Genomic DNA, 22,515 nt, shown 5'->3' on the forward strand with positions numbered 1-22,515 from the left:
TGAAGTCATGTCTATGGGTAGACTTTTTTTTTTGTTGTTAGCATGGGGATGTGAGATGTCCTCACTGATATCCACACCTGTACACAACTGTAGGAGGTCTGTTGCCGATGTGTTTATAAAACTACGCCTACTTAAATAAATTGCGTGCACGATTTCAAAATAGCAAACTTGGCATGCACATAGCAAGCTTTATGATTTCCTGACGTAGATGTAGTATCCTCGTAATGTATTATGTAATATATTCTATATATACATATATATGAAATATATTCTGAATAATTTGCGTTATTCAATCATCGACAGCCTAATCTTGCTTCCAAGTCCTGATATACAGTGCCTGATGTGTTCTGTGCTTGTGTTAATCTAATACTAAATAGTTTTAGATTTTCAAATGAAATACAACATAAAATAAAGGTAACCTGAGTAAAGACACAGTACGGTGTTTTAAATTATTTATTTTATTAAAGCAAAAAAAAAAAGAAAGAAAAAAAAAAGTTATCCAACACCTAGCACCCATGTAAAAAATGAATTGCCCCGTTAAACTTAAAATCTGTTTGTGCCACCTTTAGCAGCAATAACTGCAACCAAATGCTTCAGATAACTGGAGATCAGTCTTTCACTTACTTCTAGGACTAGGATTTTCTGGTAGAGAGCAGAATTCATGTTTCCCTCAATTAGTGCAAGTTGCCCAGGCCCTGAAGCAGTAAAGCATCCCCACAGCATCACACTTCCACCACCATGCTTGACCGTAGCTATGACGTTCTTTTTGTAGAATTCTGTGTTTGGTTTACGCCAGATGTAACAGGACCCCTGTCTTCCAAACAGTTCCACTTTTGACTCATCAATCCACAGAACATTCTCCCAAAAGGATTGAGGATCATCAAGGTGTGTTTTGGCGAAATTCAGACGAGTCTTAATGTTCTTCTGGGTTAGCAGTGGTGTTCACCTCGCCACTCTTCCATGGATGCCATTTTCCCCCATTGTCTTTCTGATAGTGGAGTCATGAACAGAGACGCTTATTGATGCAAGAGGCCTCGATGTTGTCCTTGGCTCTTTTGTGACTTCCTGGATGAGTCGTCGCTGTTCTCTTGGAGGAATTTTGAAAGGTCGGCCACTTCTGGGAAGGTTCACTACTGTGCAGAGTTTTTCCATTTGGAGATAACGGCTCTCACTGTGGTTCTCTGGAGTCCCACAGCCTTTGAAATAGCTTTGTAACCCTTCCCAGACTGATGTATTTAAATCACCTTCTTCCTCATCATTTCTGGAATTTCTTTCAACTTTAGCATAGTGTGTTACTGGGTAAGACCTTTTAACTTCTTGCTGTTGAAAAAGTTCTATTTAAGTGTTGATGTGATGTGAGGGTTTGTAGTAATCAGGCCTGGTTGTGTCTAGTCCAGCTGAACCCTATAATGAATGCAGTTTCATAGATTTGGGGAATTCGTAACAACGGGGCAAATACATTATCACACAGGCCCAGTTGGTATTTGTTAACTTTTTTGCTTCAATAAATAACCATCATTTAAAAACTGGATTTTGTGTTGCCTTTGTTTTAATTTCTGAAACAATTTAGTACGAGCTGTACACGAAAACCAGAAGCACTCAGGATACTTTTTCACAGCACTGTACCTGCCCTTTCCAGGCCAAATGGAGTTTGCATTTCTAAAACAACTCGATCAGTCTACACCAATCGACTTCCCATGTGTATTCGAAGAACCGGTTTACGTCATCACCTTCAGTAAATATAGCATTTTATCTTAGATTCGTTAAGCAATGTATGAAGAACAAGCCCCTGTTCATTATTGATCAGACACGTGTCTGGCTTCAGCTTCGAAAAATAGCCAATTTCTGGTTTGCGTCTGTATATTAAATACTGTTTTAGTGCAATCACACAATACCTGTATCTTATTCAGATACTCGTTTTGGAAAACGTTGCGCTGGCACGTTAACTTAAATGTGAAAATATTCAGTCAAAATTCACTGATGTACTACATGACAAATGTATGTAAGCATCATCCAACTTATCTCATTTGCTTTTCTAATTCAACACAGCATACAAAAGGAGAATGAGACACTAGAAATAAAAACACAAGGAAGCACCATATTAGGTTTGAGGACATAACTTTAATGAAACTCTGTACTATAAACTGTGTACACAGTTCAACCGAAATCCCCCTCTACATCTGACTACTGTTTTGCCAACCATGTGTGGTACTTCCCCAAATTATTTTTTGTTCTTCTTCACTTCCTTTATTCGGTCTTTCAAATCTTGCAAATGCATGAGCCACCACCCAATACACATCACCCTCTCTACACGCTGCTTAGATGTGACGACATTCAATATGTACGTCCGAAAAAATGAACCAAAAAATGTATTTGCATCTTTTGAAATTTTGGCGCACACAAGCACGCTGAAATAACACGTATACTCAAACATACATGTTTAGATTAGACTGATAACAGTGACTAATCACTACATTTTCAGAAAGCACTGTGGAGAGTGGTACTCTTTCCTGAAGCCCACCACTTGCTGCACTACACATGTGAACCATAGATGTGGTCTGACTGTTAGCGTGAACTACGGTATATGGCCAAAAGTTTGTGGACATCAGGCCGTCACATCCGTATCTACTTTTTGAACGTTCCATTCCAGATTTCGTCCTCCCTTTGCTGTTATAATAACCTCCACTCTTTTGGGAAGGCTTTCCATTAGAGATTGGAGAGTGGCCGTGGGGATTTGTGCTCACTCAGCCGCAGGAACATTACTGAGGTCAGGCAGTGATGTTTGGTGAGAAGGCCTAGGGTGCAGTCGGCGTTTCAGTTCATCCCAAAATGGATCAGGGCTCTGTTTAGGCCACTCCAGTTCTTCCACAACAACCTTGACCTTCCAAACCATGTCTTCATAAAACACACAGGAGCACCATATTAGGTGACCATATTAGAGACTTTAAACTCTATGCGCTATCAACTCTATGCATGGTTCCACTGAAATCCCCCTGTACCAGTTTGACTACAGCGTTGCAAACCATATCTTCACGGAGTTTGCCCTGTGCACAGGGGGCACTGTCATGCTGGAACATGTTTGGGCCTCTTAGTTCCACTGAAGGGAAATCTTACTGCTACAGCTGTTAACTTTATGGTAGAAGTTTGGGGAAGAACTAAACACGGGTTTGATTTGTCAGGTGTTCACAAACTTTATGCTATATAGTGTATTTCACAAGGGGTATCAAGATGCTCGGCTATCTTTCCAGAATCAAGAATATGAAGGGATGTGCAAATAGCAACAAAACAGAGCAAAATACAGTACGGTTCAGGACAAAAGCTGTTAAACAACTTTACCACTGGTGCAACCTGCAGTCAGCTCACATTTAAAACCGTACTGTATTTCACCGAGCAAACATGAACGCGCTACCCAAACTCAAAGAACATGTGTGTGTGATGAGAGAACACCGCAGCACATAGCTGAAACATTAACCGAAAACTTTCTGCCTTTATGTGCAAACAGGACAAACTTCATCACCAGAGACATTACCAAGACAGGATAAAGACTATAGTCTGAATTAATGCACGTAATTAGCTCATCTTTTTAGCTTAGATAATTAGGCCTCTGGGTAAACATAACATGGTCTAGATAATGAATTAATGATTTTTCTACACCCCCCCGCTCCATTTTGTACCCATAAGGCCTTTTTTTTCTCTCTGCAGTCAATAAAAGAAGCAGATTTCATTTTAAAGTAATGTGTGCAGGAGTGCACGCTGAAGACATTGCAGCGAAGCATTTAAACCCGATCACTCGCTCTGAATTGCCACACAGTCAAGTCTTGCAACAAATCAACACAATGATTGGAAAGGCTTCTTATTCACCGACTTGCACAAGAGGTACAATTTCAGGAAACATGATATGCAGTTGGTTTCAAGAAGCCAATTCAGCCTTTCCTTGGTCACTCAGTATTATTCAGCAGCCTTTCACAGTTCAGCCGGAATAGGTTTCATAGGGCGTGCACCGATTAAACACACAGGAATACGTTAAATTAGATTTCCACGATGTTATGAGGTAGACAATCGAGCCTAGATGACTGAATGCTGGAAATACTCTGTACTCTCATCACGGACTTGAAAGCACAAAGCTGGAAGATTTCTTCCCCCAGCTCTTAGCAGCACAGAACGTTCACAGGCCGATTCAGCACATCTGGAAACATTTAGCATGACGTTAAGAGGGCGGAGAAAGAATAGAAGTCCTTTTTAATGGGTGTATGCATACAGCAGGTAATAATCGGGTGATACCTTGCTATTACAGGACAGGGTAAAAATAAACACCTTAGACTTTCTTGAACCAAGGCTTTTTGAAACAAGCAAGTGCCTCAAACGGCATTGCAGCCTTGAGCTAAAATGCTTTGAGAAGAAAAGATAGGAAAAATGAATGCATGCATTCCAAGCAGAGCAAATCCTCTCTCTGAACATGGGAGTCCAGCCAGCATTTTTCAGCGGGCTTTTTCCACAGCAAATCGTCTCGCACGGCCAACTGAATTAACACTTTTCCCCTCCACTTCACAATCTCAGTCTTGCCTGTGCAAGCTTGATTTTTCTTGCCATTCTTGGCTGTAGATGCTGGTGAATAAAAGCAGAAAAGTTGAGTTCATGCTAAGGATTGGAGTGAGTAGAGTCACAACTCATTGGGATGCTTAGGTTGAGTGCAGAGAAAATCTGGAGCAGACAGAGAGAGAGAGAGAGAGAGAGAGAGAGAGAGAGAGAGAGAGAGAGAGAGAGAGAGAGAGATGACATGTTTTTGACTCTACGTAATGTGCCTGCCATGAACCGGTACATTTGCCTCCAGGGGAAGGACGTAACGCAATCCCCGCTGACAACAAACAGCATTTGTTTAAAACACATCTTTAGGAGCAGTTTAATGTGTTCTGTGATACTACACAACACTCAAACCAGCACAACAAACCTGATGATCCAGCTGTGTTTCACCAGTAAACTTCAATAATGCGGGTGACTCATGCATATGCATGCGAAGCAACTTAAAAGGGTGGCAGAAAACAAGCCAAGCATCCAGCTATTAAAGCAGCCGACAGTTTAAAAAAAAAAAAAAAAAACCTAAACAGAACAAGTTTCCTCCGAATGGAAAATAAGATGAAGGAAGAACAGAACGATGATGTTTAGAGCAAGTGTTTAGGAGTGCTACTAACACTAGCACCGAGTAAGTAACAGAAAGCCACAAATGCCACGACAGTAGAGGTGGGAGTGATGTGCACCATGAAAACATCATTAGGTATGATGATAATCTGCCACAACATAGAGTATTTCATTTCACTTACGCCACTTATTACTGTTTGTTGACTCATTTGATACTTTTGGTTCATTTGCTATTTGGTTAAAAAAAATAATAATAAAAAAAGGATAGTGTGTTCATGCCTGCCTAAATGAACAAGATAAACATGCCCTATTCTGAATACATAGCTCAGAGATTTTTCTTTATTTTGCGAATAAAAGGTCTTAGAATGACATAAAACTTTTTTTTTTTTTATAAACGTAGATTAGTTATTTGATAAAGTGAGTAAGAGAAACCTCGACACCTGATGATACCCTGGATAATACTGTGATTGTGAACATGTTTACACATCATGTCACTGCTGGATTCTCACAGCTCACGTGAACAGTAGCTCTGACTGTAAGGCAAAGCAGGCTTAATAACAAATCATTCACTGTACAACGGTTAGTTCCAGTCCACCAATTTGATCGGACGAGTGGCGTTCCAACTAGAGGTCGACCGATAGTGGAGTTTACAGATAACGATAACCGAGCGGGCTGTACCTACCTGATCAACGATTAATCAACAGATAGTTTTAAAAATTGATTCTGAACACTCAAATAAAATATTGAACTTTCTTACAAAAATAAACAGTACTGACTGAACCAGGAAAATGTACTGTACTTTTTAAAATGAAATAAATATGAATATATATTAACTACTTCCATCCATCCATCTTCTATAGCGCTTACTCCTTTTCAGGGTCACGGGGAACCTGGAGCCTATCCCAGGGAGCAAGGCGGGGTACAAGGGGGGGTACACCCTGGACAGGGTGCCAATCCATCACAGGGCACAATCACATACACACTCACACACCCATTCATACACAACGGACACTTTAGACACGCCAATCAGCCTACCATGCATGTGTTTGGACTGGGGGAGGAAACCGGAGTACCCGGAGGAAACCCCCGCAGCACGGGGAGAACATGCAAACTCCACACACACAGGGCCATATTAACTACTTATAAATATGAAAGTAAATAAAAGATCCAAACTTCATGTAAACGTACTGATTCATGCACATTTTGTTTCTCCTTTTCGGTGTTTCTATCACTTATTCCAATATTTCTTTTTGTTAACGTTAAATAAAGGATCATGAAACATTAAAAAAAAAAAAGCGCAACACTACTGTAGTGCTGGTAGTTTGTGTACAAACCTTTACATCACGATACATAGTGCACCACTGAAACTCCTTCATGAATCCTAATATGATATTTTGTCATATCGCTCACTCCTACTAGCGATAAGAACAGCACAATACATCAATAACAAGGCGTTCTTGCGTGGAAGAGATGTATACAACCGACAGCACAGCTTCGTTGCTTCATCATCGTTCTGGCAAACTCCATCACGAACTCTGTAACTCGCTGGGAGGAAAATATCAGCCAAAAGAACAGCGCAGTCTTACCTCATGAAAGGATTAAACCAGATCTCCAATTTCAGTGAACCTAATCCAGCGGGAACGCTCGGAGCTCCTTCCCCGAGCTGGCGTCCTCTCATGAGTACTAAACTGATAAGAATTCGAGGCCTTCAGTAGAGTTCCCTGTTACGGTGTAACGCAAAATTCCTATGAAGAATCTTTCAAGGACGGTTTATCATTCAGTCCGGACGTTTTCTACTTAGTTGATTAAATTTGACTAAGGCTGATGGCCCATGAATAAATAATACAGGATAATGACGTGACAGGAACACCATAAGTCGCATTGTTAAAAGCCGCTAAGTAGCTACAAAAACATTTGGTTAAATATATTAATCAACCGGCAGTTTAAACTCAATCTAGCAGCCTTAAAGGGTTGTGACATGGTTCCGAGTAAAATGCCTTTAGGAAGCTTTCCAAAGAAGCCTAGAGTGCATTAGTACAGCTTCCAGATTAAACCTTCACGTAAACCATCGACACAGTTCATTCATTTAAACTTACACTAAATCTGTAAATACTTAACCCTCGGGCATAGTTTCTCACTCAATAGCTGCTGAATCATCGTCTTCATCTTTCACTGGAGTCTCTTTAATTCCGATTACATTTCAGCTAGTACATCTGTTTTTGTCAAGAATTTGAGACACCACTCAAAGGGCTTTTAAAACAGCCTGGATTTTAGCTCATCAGCACATACACACCCTCCACCTCTTTCTAAAACTCGACAGTAGCTCAGGGGAAATGATGCGATGCCTCATCTGGGACTTGTTTGTCAGTCGCAGCCCGGTAAGGCAGGAAGTCTGTCCGAGGGAGGATGAGCGTAAAACGGAAAAAAAAAAAAAAAAAAATACTGTGAGAAGTAATCATAACTAAATCAAACAGGTCATTTATTTTGCCCCCGCCTTTTTTTTTTTTTTATTGTGAGTGGAATTTTCCAAATAGCACTTCCTTGTCCTACCCATGTGTATAAGATTTACTCAGACTGACACTTTCCACTGGTAACAAAAGAGTGTCCATGTGGGTGCAGTGATAGTTGTGCCGTGTGTGAGGAAACACAGAGGAAGGTCAAAATCCAACTAAACAATACCTGTTGAACCATTTCCTGTTTGTGAGTACTGCTGTATTTGTAGAGCGATATGTTAAGTTACACACATCATATCAAGGACATATGCACACGGACGCCTGCATCGGAGGAAAACAACACCACTGATTCAGCCTCGTTTAATCCAGTAAAAGCTCACAATTGCTCCTTTTTGTAGCGCTCTGAATGAAGGCAGCGGCTGGCTGAATGGATAACGGCATTCCAATCAAAACCAGTCACAAGGGAGCAGGCTCACTCAATTAGACTGAACAAGCCGATCATTGATTTTGCCTTTCTCTGCTTAGCTCACAGGAGTCCTTCGGAAATGAGCCAGTCCTTCCCAAGGTGACCTCGGGTCAGGCCTCATCACAATAATACTCTGATAAATAGACCCTTCAGTGTGTGTTATGCTTACATGAACTTTCATGAGGCCTGGATTTCTAGGGGTCACAGCCCCTCCTCCAGGAGAAAAGAACTCACACATTTGTGCTCAAAAAAGGTGGATCCGCAAATGATCATTTGGAAGAAGAAAAAAATAAATAAATAAATAAAATAATAATTAATTATATATATATATATATATATATATATATATATATATATATATATATATATATATATATATATATATATATACATATTTATACTGCCGTGAAGAAGCTATTTCACATAACAGATGTTTACATATAGTTCACAAGACTAGGGCTGTGACGGTGGCAGCTTTTTACCACTGCGGCGCTTAATGACCAAACCACCGAGGTGAGCAGTATAATATATTATTTTTTAGAGCTGCAACAATTAATGGATAATATTCGATTACGGAAATCATGGGCAACTGTGCGTGGCACGGGGTAGATTTAAAACACGCTTCAGAGAGTAAACACTAAAGTTGTGTCCCAAATGACGTACTGTACACTTACACTATGCACTATGTACTCTACCGTCTAGTGTATGAATTTCAGAAAGGTAATATCATCTCAAATGGAACACTAGCGGGTTTTTACTAACCGGAAGTATGATCCACTTCCTAGTCGACGGCGCTTGACGTCACACGCACGTAATGCGACGCCGCTAGCTTTAGCCTCAGAGTCACCGAAACTGACTTTCTTCAGTTTACTGTTTCTGTCAGCGTTATCTTTTATTCCCAACATGACCTCAGTCCTCATCAGACGGAGGCGAAATCGTCACGTGACTGAGGAAGAAAGTGTGCGACCGCCAAGTCCTCTAAGGCAGGGAGCATTTTATATTAAACACCGCAGAGAAGATTAATAAACTTTATAAAGCGGAGTTTGTGGAGCACGGAAGCATGACAGTGATGCGGTCGCGAGTTGCTTAAAAGGTTTAGTTTAATTCTAGTTTATTGTCATTATATGCTGTATTTGTGCACTTGCAGTGTAACTTCTGTCGTTTATTATAACGGAAGTGAATCGTTAGTAATGAGCCCGTGCTGCTCCTCACACGCGATGCAGACACGGTGATACAGTGAGTGTAGCGCGAGTAAGATCCGTAATGTCTAATTGAAACGTTATGATCAAAAGTAAACAAATAAAATATATCGAAAGGCAGCGAGTAAAAGAAACCAGAAGGTCCAGTGAAACTGAGATTTTCTTATTAATTTAGGACTGGAGTTTAATTCGGTGCTTTTTGTGCATCCATAAAAAATTATGCATAGTATTAGTCTGAATTTATATTTGTAACACTCAGTTTGTGGATTTTATTTTAAATAAACAAAAAAAAGGCACTGAAAGTTTGCCCCGCCGAACCGATTAATCAAAAATAAATAAATAAATAATTTTTTAAAAAAAATACTCGGCCAACTAATCGATTATGAAAAGTTGCAGCCCTAATACACACACACACACGCAATCAAAAGTATTCGACCCCCATTGCAAATCAGGTTTATTGTGAAAATGGTTTTTCACAACCTGCCTTCTCAGAAATCTGCTTGCAGCCATTGATAGCTTCCTTGTTCAGCCCCGTCCAGGTATTTCATACATTTTCCACCCCTAGCCAGTTCAGGTATTTCATCTGTTCCAGCTCAGGCACACCTGCTGCAACTAATGAAGCCCTTGATTGGTTTAGCATCGGGTGTGCTTGAGACAACACCTGTGTTGCATATTTGTGCTGTTGTGAGGGATTCTCATGGGGTTGAATAATTTTGAAACTGGAGAAATCATTATAAGTTGCATTTTCAGTTGAATTTGGGGAAACCGCTTGAAGCGTTCGTTGTCAGTACATTTACATGGACAACAATAATCCGATATGAACCCGATTAAGAAAACACTCTGATTAAGAAACTAGCATATAAACAGAGATTATTGATGACCTTAATCTGATTAAAGTCATACTCGAAGTAAACACAAATCAAACGAAGACGTGTGGAGTGTTCCTGTTTTAGTCGCATTATTGACGTGCGTTACAGACATATACACTCCTTAATCACACTGTTAACCTCGAGTGAGTGTTTTCACCGCATTTTATAAAAGGACACGATCACACACGGCAGCGCTCAACCGTCTGACGGCAAACAACAGAGCACGGCTGCGTCCCAAACCGCGTACTTGCCTACTATATAGTAGGAGAAATACATGCATCTACAGTAGGTAAGTACATGGATTTGGACGCAGCCCACGGCTTCAGGCAGTCGTCTATTAGCACGTACAGCATGACTAATAATTAACCGCACTTGAAGCGTTCGTAAAAATTTTACATAAAAACACCCAAAACTGTATACGGTTCCATAACGAAGACCAACTGTATGTAGATACGTGAGATTCTGGAGGGACGTCGGACGGCGTGGCACGGTGACGTAATGACGTGTGCTGTTAATTGATCTATGTTCTATAACACGTAAAACGGGAACATGACAGGAGTATTCTAAAAGCAACTCGAACACCTTAATCACAATATTGTCTTATTCAGAATAAGGTCAATAATAAGATCACTGCTGTCCGTGTAAACGTAGTCATTGTTGAACTATTTCAATCGCTTTTGTTTGATTTGCTCATTGAAAACAGCTGGAAGTCTGTAAATTTTGACAATAAACCAGATTTGCAATGGGGGTTGAATCATGTGATTGCAGCTGTGTACATATATTAAATAAATCCTAAAAATAAAAAAAAAATTAAATGAGGCTCAGACGTCTGTTTCATAACAAAATGTGCACGTTTATTTGAGCAATTCTGTCAGTGAAACAACTCAATACAGCCTATAAAACTTTGAAAGAAAGACAAGTAGGACAATAACCTGAATAATATGTTTAAAAACCTACATATTAAATTAAATAAATAAAAATATTACTTTGCAAAAACAACTTCACATGCTGGGTGACATGCCTGGAGATGGCTCCTGAGATTTCTAGTGTTTCGCCATTTAACACTATAGATGCTACGAATAGATGGATTGATTGGATGGATGTCTGATTTGTTTGGATGGAAGTCTGATTTTGTTTGTTTGGATGGATGTCTGAATAGATACTTGGATGGAAGTCTGAATAGAAGCTTGGATGGATGTCTTATTTTGTTTGTTTGGATGGATGGATGGATGTCTGATTCTGTTTTTTAGGATGGATGGATGTCTGATTCTGTTTGTTTGGATGGATGTCTGATTTTGTTAGGATGTATGGATGGATGTCTGATTTTGTTTGTTAGGATGGATGATGTCTGATTTTGTTTGTTTGTTAGGATGGATGGATGTCTGATTTTGTTTGTTTGTTAGGATGGATGGATGGATGTCTGATTTTGTTTGTTTGTTAGTTTGTATGGATGGATGTCTGATTTTGTTGGTTAGTTTGTATGGATGGATGGATGTCTGATTTTGTTTGTTTGTTAGGATGGATGTCTGATTTTGTTTGTTAGTTTGTATGGATGGATGGATGTCTGATTGTGTTTGTTTGTTAGGATGGATGTCTGATTTTGTTTGTTAGTTTGTATGGATGGATGGATGTCTGATTGTGTTTGTATGGATGGATGTCTGATTTTGTTTGTTAGTTTGTATGGATGGATGTCTGATTGTGTTTGTTTGTTAGGATGGATGTCTGATTTTGTTTGTTAGTTTGTATGGATGGATGTCTGATTTTGTTTGTTAGTTTGTATGGATGTATGTCTGATTTTGTTTTTTAGTTTGTATGGATGGATGTCTGATTTTGTTTGTTAGTTTGTATGGATGGATGTCTGATTTTGTTTGTTAGTTTGTATGGATGGATGTCTGATTTTGTTTGTTAGTTAGTATGGATGGATGTATGGATGGATGAATACTGGCATGAGTGGGGATTGATGCCAGACATCAGTTTGCCACACCACATTATATAACACGACACCACGTCTTCACTCATGAACTAGAAAGCAAAACGATTTTTTTAAAGCCACATTTGACAGACAAATCCATCAGATCTTTTTATTTTTATTTTATTTGAATAATTGCATTGAAAAAAAAGCCGCTTAAGCACTGGCCCGTGAGTGCAGGGCGCTAATGCCGCTTATCTCAGCCGCACACCGGGCTCATGAACGTCCTTGAATGCAGCTGGTCTCTCGGCAGTGCTCAGGAACGGCTGCCTGTAGATCAGCTTCAGGAGAGGGTCTGATCAACCCCAGCGTCACACCGGACTCAAACACAAACCTAATCCCGTGAGACTGCCCGTGTTCGGGCATGATGCACACAGACACGCGCGTGAACACGAGTGGAGCTGTGATGGTGCCCTTTTCTTACACGCTTACTGAACTACAGCAGCAGAAGCACGAGCAGGAATAATGATGAAGAATGTCCTACCTAAGCTTAGCGCTGGCATTGCCTCCTCCTCCTCCTCCTCCTCTCCGACTCGGACGGATCTGTTTTGGAGGCTCGGGAGGCTTCACCACTCCGACCGAAACTATTTTCCCGAGTCCAGACGCAGATGGAAAAGTGGAAAGTTTGTGGTCCTCTTCAACGTGCCTGAGCGGCGGGGGCTCGTCCCCGACATTCCCCCCGAAAAAGTAGAAAAGTAGGAAAACTCCGAGGCACACCGCGAGCAACACGATTTTGCAGTGAATTCTCATGGTGGAAAAGTTCTCCGTGCACTTGGCCACGCATTGACCTGGCCAGCTAGCGGTCCGAACGCGTGATCAGAGAGTGTTCCTCCAGCGCTGCCATGCTCCCTCGGCTCGCATTGTGAACGCGAGCCAAGTCTCCAGCTCAGCTTAGCGCGCGGACCGTCCACGAATTCACCCTCCCGAGGGAGGCGGGGCATCGCCGCTTTACCGTAATGAAGCAAAAACTCCGGCCTATCGAAAATGCTATCACACTGATGTCAGAATTTAGTCGTCTCAACGAATTATTACGCGAGATCAATATAACTCATTCCGTTTGACAATTTTACACGTATACAGATTTACATACAGGAGGTCAGAGTTACGGCTTTTCCGTGTCCTAATTCATTTTTTAACGCGTTTTTATTTGAAGTATTACGGGAATAGGACGCCTTGGACGCTGTGTAACACAGGAACTGGGCCATGTGTTCCGGTGATTTTTCCACACTTGAGACTTTTTACCTGGGATATTAAGGTAGGTGTCGCATGGTTCTGTTTGTAGCAAGGAAGCAGCCTGTTTGCGGCTTTTTTCTCGCTTATGGACTTTTAATAAGATTACCTTTTTCATCCATAATACGCTGATGCTAAAGCGTTATAGCTAGCTCACGAAGCAGCCAAAAGTTTGTTTGTTTTTTAGCGTAAATCTCATACTGTTTATATTCTGTGCTTGATGACGTGGCTAATTTCGAGTTTATTCATTGTATCTAAGCATTTACGGCTAGCTAGCAATCCAAGGTTGCGATTTGGATCTAGATAACCCTACAAGTGCGCTTAATTATTCCAAATTCACCTCACCAGGTGTCTCGATATGGGGGTGTCTCGATACTGTGCGTTCTCGATACAGCAGAAATCAACATCGCCAGAATTAATATTATCCTTTGGGTTCCATTTGCAACTGATTATAATATTCGTCATTGGCCTTTTCACATACTGTACATTATACTGTAGCAAAAATGAGACACGCCCATGCTGTTACAGGTGTGGGTCACAAGGGGGCGCACTTTCTCATTGTGCCCTTACCTAACTGCACCGTCAGTCACGCTCTGTTGCCCTAGATGTGTTTTTGAATCCTGCGTTCTCTACCATTCAGATGGAAAGGTGTTTGGACATGTGGTGGCTTTGGGTTACTGATCGGAAGGTTAGGGGATCAAGCCCTTAAAGGCTATTGAGCAAGGCCCTTAACCGTCTCTGCTCTCCAGGGGGCGCTGTATCATGGCTGACCCTGCGCTCTGACCCCAGCTCCTGGCATGCTGGGGTATGCGAAGTAAAGAATTTCACTGTGCTCTAATGTATATGTGACCAATTATCTCACTCACGCTACTGAGAGTGGCAATATTTCCCTCGTTGAACCTGGAAGTGGTACAGTGCGATGCCCAGGTAGCAGCAGGAGTAACTCTAGCCGTTTCTGCGATCGCCGAAACGAACGCAAAATCAAGGAAACGCTGCAATATTCAGAGGAGCTTGCAGTTTTTCGAAATCGGCGGATTTGGGCCGAGACGCGTCGTGTGACGTCATCACAGCGCGCATTCAGCCAAAGCGCCCTTCGATTCACATGTGTCGAACAGAGTACAGTAGTGATGGGAAGTTTGGATCGTTTTGCTGATCTTTGAATCTCGTTCAGTGAAATGAACGAATCTTTTTTTTTGGAGTCATTTCGTTCATTTCATCAGAATGTAGTTAAAAGCTACATGTTAAATTCCAAAACACATTTACAGTAGTACTTAGACAAACGCGTATCACCTTCCGAATAAAAAATGAACTATAGGCTAATGCAGCCAAGGCCGAATTATGAGAAACAGAAAAGATTCATTAATAGTTTAGCATTAGGTCTTCAGGGTATGCAGTCTGTTAGTTCACCTCACCTCCCGATCCGACTCGTTCTTTCTTTCTTCTGTCACGTCTGTTCCCCGGAAACAGAAATGTTTAGTTCACGTGCTAGAGTTCGGGCTAGAGTCGTCCGTGCATCACGTGAATAGGCTGAGCGATGCGGTGGGGCTGTGACGCGACGGACGAACGACTCGAACCCGAAGACTCGAGAGGTGAACGAATCATTTCTGTTTCCTGTACAGGGAGGATGGGGATGTTGCTGCGCATGTGCGGTCAACACAAAATGAACGACTCACTCTCTGAGACAGCTCGTTGTTCCCGGGTCATATTAAAGATTCGTTCAAAATGAATGAATCGTTCATGAACGACACATCACTCGATGCTCGCCATGAAGGGGTGGAATAATTTTGAGACTGGAGAAGTCATTATAAGTTGCATTTTCAGATGAATTTGGGGAAACCGCTTGAAGCGTTCGTCGTGTTGAACTCTTTCAGTCGCTTTTGTTTGATTTGTTCATCGCAAACAGCTGGAAGTCTGTACATTTTGACAATAAACCTGATTTGCACTGGGGTTTTGAATCATTTTGATTGCAGCGGTATGTGATCATATTCATTATGGCATTCCCTCATATCTAAGGCTTATTGTTGCATGGTGAACAGGCGTTGTCATTTTATGTCTACACACAGATGTTTAAGATAAGGCATATCAGTGCATGGGTGCCTGCGTGGCATGTAATAATAACATGCGATGGACCATGTGGTTAAAACAAAATAAGGGTAGCGTGATGTAGCGTGAAGTGAAGTGGAGTGCCGTTAACACCCTGAAGCGCTTTATATTTGTATAACTGCAAAATCTGAAGTGTTTTATTCTACTCGTCATAACCACATAAAAAGTTTCTCTCTCTTTCTCTGTCTCTCTCTCAAAAACTTTGCGATTCACTTACAACTGAACCTCCTTCCATAAATGTTAAATACATGTCTCAGAACAAAAACATCACCATGTCATGTTTTTTTAATCCATTTATTATTAGTCTTTATGGAGCGCCTGCCGTACAAGTTCTTGTGTATGAGATGTTACTATAGAAACAATAACGTAATAATAATAATAATAATAATAATAACCTATCGTTCATGCTAAAGCTGGAGCTACTCTCCGAGAAATAACACACACCTTCCGACTAATCCGGTTCAAGAATTCACTCGAGCTGTGGAATAAATAAGGTTAAATAATACCAATAATGTGTAAAGACGTAAGCAGTCCCTCCAGGATTGAGTGATTTTTGCGAAGGCAGAAATGAACGGAAAATCAAGCAAACTCCACGCAATACCTGGAGTCTATCCCCGGGGAACATGGCGTGGTACACCCTGGACAGGGTGCCAATCCATCGCAGGGTACAATCACACACACACTCACACACCCATTCATACACTACGGACACTTTGGACACACCAATCAGACTACCATGCATGTGTTTGGACTGGGGGAGGAAACCGGAGTACCCGGAGGAAACCCCCGCAGCACGGGGAGAACATGCAAACTCCGCGCACACACAGGACCACGGTGGGAATCGAACCCCCGACCCTGGAGGCGAACGTGCTAACCGCTAAACACTAAAATAATAAAATTCAGACTGAATTTCTGTTCAAGATTCAGAGAACGTGTACAGCAGTGCCTCAGCACTCAGCAGTGCATTAGGAAATGATTTAGTAACTTCTGGAATGAGAATGTGGACAACGTCGGTTAAGATTAACGTTTGTGGCTCCACATATTTTAGACACATTTTGCCCAATGTCTCACACACCTATGAGCCGGACCTTATAGGTTCCAGTGTAATATTGTAAAAATGAGTTTTTCAAAGTGAAAAAGCGTAGCACAGGGTAGCATATACGGCTTTATGACAGGCAGATGGCCGTGGTGCAGACGAGCACAGCTTCGGTGTCCTGATGTATTCTAATGCCGATGCACGTCTTGCACACGTCACCCTCGTCACAGATGTAGCATGTGGCTAAGAGTGAAAGGCCGTTTTCACCACCACCTTGTGGTCAGCAGCAGTTGTACTGTAGCACACCATGCTGTGGCTGAACAGTGTGATCTCCCCGTCTGGCAGTAGTAGTGTAGGAGTGTGAAATAACTTGCTTCTACGGCCCTTCCACTCTATATGCTGGCGTCCTGAACAGACACCAGATGGAGTTGTAAATTGCGTTAACACTACACGATAAAGCCTCACGGCTTGAAGTAGGCTGTCTCGGATGTTTGATGAGGATTAGACCAAGCCTAAGTCCTCTGGAATAAACAGAGTACTCTTGTTAATTTATTTGAATTAGGCAAAAAGAAATCGAACCCGATTTGACAAACACGACCTTAAATAAATGAACACAATTATTATTATTTTTTTTGGTCAGGATTACAGTTAAAATAAATAAAATAACAGCATAGCGCTGCTCAGTGAATGGTGTAGAACTTCGCTTAGCAGAACACACGCAAGTACGAGATAAACATCCAGTACAAGGTCTTGTGGATATTTTGAATTGTCCATTATATTGTGCACTATAAGTGGTATTTGACAATTGTCTAGAGCACAGGTTCTCAACCTTTCGTAACTAAAACCCCCCCAAGCCTCCCCTGTCATGTGGCACCCCCCCCCCCCCCCCCCATATTGGAGGAGACCACGTATAATGATGATCTATTCTATATAAAATCTATCTATATATAACTTAATCTGTAATATATAACTTATAATGTGTTTTGATAGATAGATAAAGATGTAGCTTTTTTAAAATTATTACTCTTCATAACTTTTAAAACTTTTGGAACGTGAATGAGATGAGTTGTTTCTGAGCACCAGAACTATTTTGAACAGGAGAACTAGGCTGTAATAACGCGGGCTGTTTTACATGTAAAACATGTTGCATTCCATTCGTCTCGCGTCCTAAAAACATGCGCGTGTGAAGGATGTAAAAGGGGACGAAGGGCGCGTCTCGTCATCCACGACACTGTTAAATCTCCGGCTCTCTGGCCCTCACCGAACAGAGCAGACGTAGAGAGGGGTGAGAGTGCAGCGGGAAAGCAAGACCTCGCGCTTGCAGGACAGTACTGGTGATGTTTGGAAAGTTCCTGAGGTTTGTCCTAAAAGTCGGTAGATTTATCGTTAGGCACTTTTTTTTCTCGCTAAAAGGGTCTGAAACGTCGCTAAGTTGGCAAAACTGGCCTGCATTGACTGCTAGATAAGAGGCGGGCTAAGCTCCGCCTCTCCTCAGCAAAAAGAAAACACAGAGGGAGAGGGAACGCGGGGTTTTTCATTTATGTACACTCTACTTGAAAATACACCGAGTACACAAATGATGCCCTGTCTGGTTTTTTTTTTCTTTCTTTCTTTCTTTTCTTGAAAACAATTTTTGCCCCCCTTCCGATCTCTCCACGGGCCCCCGGGTTGAGAACCACTGGTTTAGAATGTCTTGGAACTGGAACTAAAAAGCCCAAACTAGTTCTAGCATGATAAAGACCCCGAGCAAAAGCAAGCCCCATGACGTCATGGCTTACCAATGTTGCATCGGAAGAACTCGAGTGGTCTGCACAGAGCGCTGACCTCAACCCCACTGATCACCTTGGGGATGAATTGGGACGGCGGCTGCGCACCAGCCTTTCTTGCCTGGCATCGCTTTCCATCCACAGCCATGTGCTGAAATCTAGTGGAGAGCCTTCCCAGCAGCAAAGCGAGAGCATCCCATGTTTTTGGAATGCAATGGGTTGTTCAATACATAACAAACTTTTGGCCTGTCGTGTAGATCTGTTCATAAAAGTTACCAAAAATGATGTCCGTAACGATTATGTCCAATTTGTGCACGATACGTGATCTTTATAGGAATTAGAACCATTGTAATGTCTGCATGATGTGCACGTAAACATTCCATACATAGCTTTTGCTGCTCACACATTGTTAGGCGGTAGTACGATACACAGGCATAGTATGAATGTAGGTTATACATAGACTAGGATAACACTAACCCACGTAAATCCTCCAGAATGGTTGCTTCTCTGTCAAGTCCTTTTGGACGTTTTCTGTCTTGGGCAATACTTAGAGAAAATACCGAGGGGAAAAAAAACACTTAGTGGAGTGTCTTCGTACATAAGCGAAAGTGAGAAAACTCTACCTAGTGTAGATCCCAGGCCATATCCTGTAACGACATGGATTCGGTAGAACGCGCCGTGATTCTTGAATACAGACACAGAATATGGTACAAGTACCGATCAGGGTGATATTTGGACCAGTAGATATGGCAGTGTATGCAGAAATGCATATTACTGCAGGAGTACTTCAGCATGGCGTTCTTGATAAAGCTGTGAATGACTCGTTTTCACTCTTTCAGCCACTCAGAAGCTGAGCAGTTTCAGGCACACAGCATGATAACACCGGCATTCGAGCTGAGTCAAGACTCCGACTTCCTTACGCTGGTTATCCGCGTTCCGTACACGAGGACATCCGAGTTCGACATCGACGTAGATGGAGAGGACTTCAAATTTTACGCCAAGCCCTATTTTCTCAGGTGACCGTCCCGAAGATGAGTGTTTCGTGATAAACTTTTCAGCCGAATCAAAGCAGAAAGAGAAATGTTAGACGGTTATAGCACAAAGCTAAACCCGTTCCATTTTTACTTCACGTTCGCCACGTAATTCTGATATTTCTTTTTGTCCGTACAGGTTGACTCTGCCTGGAAGGATAGTCCAAGATGGAAGAGAAAAGGCTTCATTTGACATTGATAAAGGTAACATCATTCTCGTTGTCGGGAGGACTTTTCTTTTTAGCCAGAGACATGCTGCGGTGCTAGTGAAGTCTGTATTATTTCTTAGGTTTGTAATGTTTCTTTGCACTCAGAGATATCAGAAAGATAAAGAGCAGAGAAACAGCATTATTTGAACCTATTAGTCTTAATGTTTGAGGGGGAAAAAAAAAAGTCTCCACTTCCATTCTTAATAGTTGTCAAGGTATTTCCCCCCCACACACACACATACCTTTGGTGATTGTGACCAATTTCTGCTCCATCAGTCTACAGCAGATGTTCCCAAAATGCCTCTCTCCTATCTAGACATTGTTTTGCACGCATCAGATGTTCACTTTTGTGCTGAGGTCACGCACGAGGTTTCCTTCTGATGACTCTTCCATGCAGATTGTTGCTTGTAGAACGGGGTTCCACCACTCCCGCGCCAGCAAAGTCCAACATCACGTTCGGCACAGAAACAACATCATTGGAACTCATTTCATTCTTATTTACTGTTTATTAGTCATTCAGTCTTTAGTCTAATGCTTGAAAAACGGTATAAATTAGATACGTATTGTCGATGAAATCTGAGGATGCGTTCAGGTAATAAATTTTAAAAAAGTATGACTTGCCCTGATGAAGGCCTTAATGCCTGAAACACATAGGAATGTGTTTTTGTTTGTTTGTTTGATTTTTTAACTATTTATGATTGAAATGCCAGGTGATATTAAAGGCTGTTAAAGTGTATTGCCCTCCGGAGTGCCTCAGATTTCTTCAACAGTACTGTACTAGTACGATCCCCAGACTGAAGAGCACCAGAGGGACATTTTTCTACACCCTAGCAGCAAACTGAGGACAAATATAAACAGATAAATTGGATTAGATGGTCTTAGATGATTCCATCAGCCAAAGAATCGTAACGCTGGTAAACAGGTGACAAAGGCGGATACGCCCAGTCAAAGCTCACCTTCTAGATTAATGTAGTAAAAGAAGATTAGACTTTGGAACTGGATCTCCGAGCAGGGTACAATTTGTGTTTATAGCATATGCACAGTAGTGATGATGCCAAAGTATATGCATCAAAAAAAGTAAACATTACAGTACAGTAGGTTAAATCAGTGGTTTTCCAAGTAGGGGCCACCAGGGGGCGCCCGGGGGGCCACAACAAACTGTGTCGGAGCCACCAAGCCCATCACTCCCACTAGTATGTTTTGTCTTTCTCACTCTCAGACAACCACACACACACACACACAAACACAATCAATTCATAATGTAATGTAAATTTGTAATTATTAATAAAAAAGGGGGATATATTCAGAAGTCTGTATTTTGAATGTGTTTTAAAGACATCTTGCAAAAGGAGGGCCTCGGTCAAATGTTCATACCATTTGGGGGGCCTCGCCCTGGAGACGTTTGGGAACCACTGGTTAAATCAACCTGTTATTTTGCCAGTGGAGATGCCAAAAATCTACGTCTCAGAACTCACCCAGAGAGAATTTTATCAAATTAAAGCCACAAGGTGTGACATTTTTAGAGTAAGCATCATTTAATGAAGTATTGAATTGCGTTAGTTTCAGGCACAGAATTTATAATAAATACTTTACTTATTCATTCTTAAAAAATAACTTGGCAAGTACACATATAGTCATATGAACAGGTCTGGACATCTGTAGTTGTCAGGGTTTTTTTTTTTTTTTTTTTTACTTTGCCATGTGTGTTTTATTTTGGTTCATGTCCTGTTTTCTCCCCTGTATTGTCATTGGTGTATCCCTCACATGTTGCGATCACTTGCACCTGTTCTTGGTTTTCCCTTTGATTCGTTTGTGTAATTAAACCCTCATGTCTTTCTTCAGCGCGAAGTATTCAGTGTTTAGCCACCTGTTTGTACCAAGTCTTTTGTTCGGAGATTCTCATCTTCTCGATCTAGGTCCGTTTCCCTTTTTTTTTAGGATTACCCTGATATGGTCGTCGTTGGTCGCCTGACCTCTGTCTGTTTCCTGTTCCGGTTATTGATTCACGTTTTGGATGCGTCTGCCAGCTATTTAATAAAAACGCTGAACTGCGGTTGCATCCGTGTACGCCGCCATTACATGACGTTAGTCAAGTCACATACTTTTTGGATTTTCTGAAAGTGAAAGGAAGTCATGACGACCTCAGCAGGGAACTAATTCAAACATTTCTGCACATATTTAATTCATTGTTGTTATTTTTGACTGCTTTGTGGAACAAACAAGAGAGCACGCCTGTGTCCCAAACCACGTACTTACCTACTGTATAGTAGGAGAAATACATGTATCTCAGCTACTATATAGTAGGTAAGTACGTGGTAAGTACGTCTATTTGCACGTACAGCATGACAAATAAATACCTGCACTCGAAGCATTCGTAAAAATTAAAAATGAAACACCCAAAACTGTACACGGTTCCATAACGAAGACCAACTGCATGTCGATACGTGACATTCTGGAGGGGATGGCGTGACGCGGTGACGTAATGACGTGTGGTGTTAATCGATCTATGTTCTATAACACGTAAAACAGGAACATGAAAGAAGTATTCTAAAATCAACTCGTGTAAACACCTTAATCACAATCTTGTCTTATTCAGAATAAGGTCAATAATTAGATTACTGCTGAACGTGTAAACGTAGTGCTTGTCACCACAGCTTTAGTCGATCCTATAAGAAGTAATACTCTAGTTGCATCTCCTATCTCACTCCATACTTATCCCTGCCTTTATCATGCTTATTAACTGATTGTCTCCTCTGACAGGCAGAACGCTGACAGGTCTTTTCATGATCATTTCTGTTGGCAGTTCTAATTATGCACTATTACTGTACACTTTTGTTGTTGTTGTTTTGTCCTTTTTTTTAGGCCAGGCCCACTCCAGTGCACAAGCAGGGAATAATTCAGTGTTAATGTGTAATGAATCACCTCAAACACTGAAGAAATGACACTGTGCTACAGTGTAAAGTAGTGAGTGTACAGCTTGTGTAACAGTGTAAATTTGCCGTCCCCTCAAAATAACTCAACACACAGACATTAATGTCTAAACCGCTG

General features: G+C 41.4%; 2 protein-coding genes across 4 annotated transcripts in view; one reads left to right on the top strand and one right to left on the bottom strand.

Moving 5' to 3' along the window:
- The window catches only part of gxylt2 (glucoside xylosyltransferase 2), a 38,014-nt gene extending 25,025 nt beyond the window's left edge, over window positions 1-12,989 (bottom strand). The window contains exon 1 of one of the 2 annotated variants that reach the window (XM_017479887.3): window positions 12,577-12,989. In XM_017479887.3, the coding sequence (XP_017335376.1) occupies window positions 12,577-12,842 (266 nt within the window). In that variant the 5' untranslated portion in view covers window positions 12,843-12,989. Of the gene's footprint in view, window positions 1-6,722; window positions 7,243-12,576 lie in introns of those variants that run through there. The other variant, XM_017479888.3, reaches the window with a different exon arrangement.
- Window positions 12,990-13,228: 239 nt separating this feature from the next.
- The window catches only part of shq1 (SHQ1, H/ACA ribonucleoprotein assembly factor), a 63,725-nt gene continuing 54,438 nt past the window's right edge, over window positions 13,229-22,515 (top strand). For both annotated transcript variants that reach the window (XM_017479886.3, XM_047158688.2), the window contains exons 1-3: window positions 13,229-13,347; window positions 19,067-19,243; window positions 19,398-19,462. In XM_017479886.3, the coding sequence (XP_017335375.1) occupies window positions 19,101-19,243; window positions 19,398-19,462 (208 nt within the window). In that variant the 5' untranslated portion in view covers window positions 13,229-13,347; window positions 19,067-19,100. The remainder of the gene's footprint in view (window positions 13,348-19,066; window positions 19,244-19,397; window positions 19,463-22,515) is intronic.

The sequence above is a fragment of the Ictalurus punctatus genome, chromosome 11, assembly GCF_001660625.3.
Source record: "Ictalurus punctatus breed USDA103 chromosome 11, Coco_2.0, whole genome shotgun sequence".
In the NCBI taxonomy this organism is placed as follows: domain Eukaryota; kingdom Metazoa; phylum Chordata; class Actinopteri; order Siluriformes; family Ictaluridae; genus Ictalurus; species Ictalurus punctatus.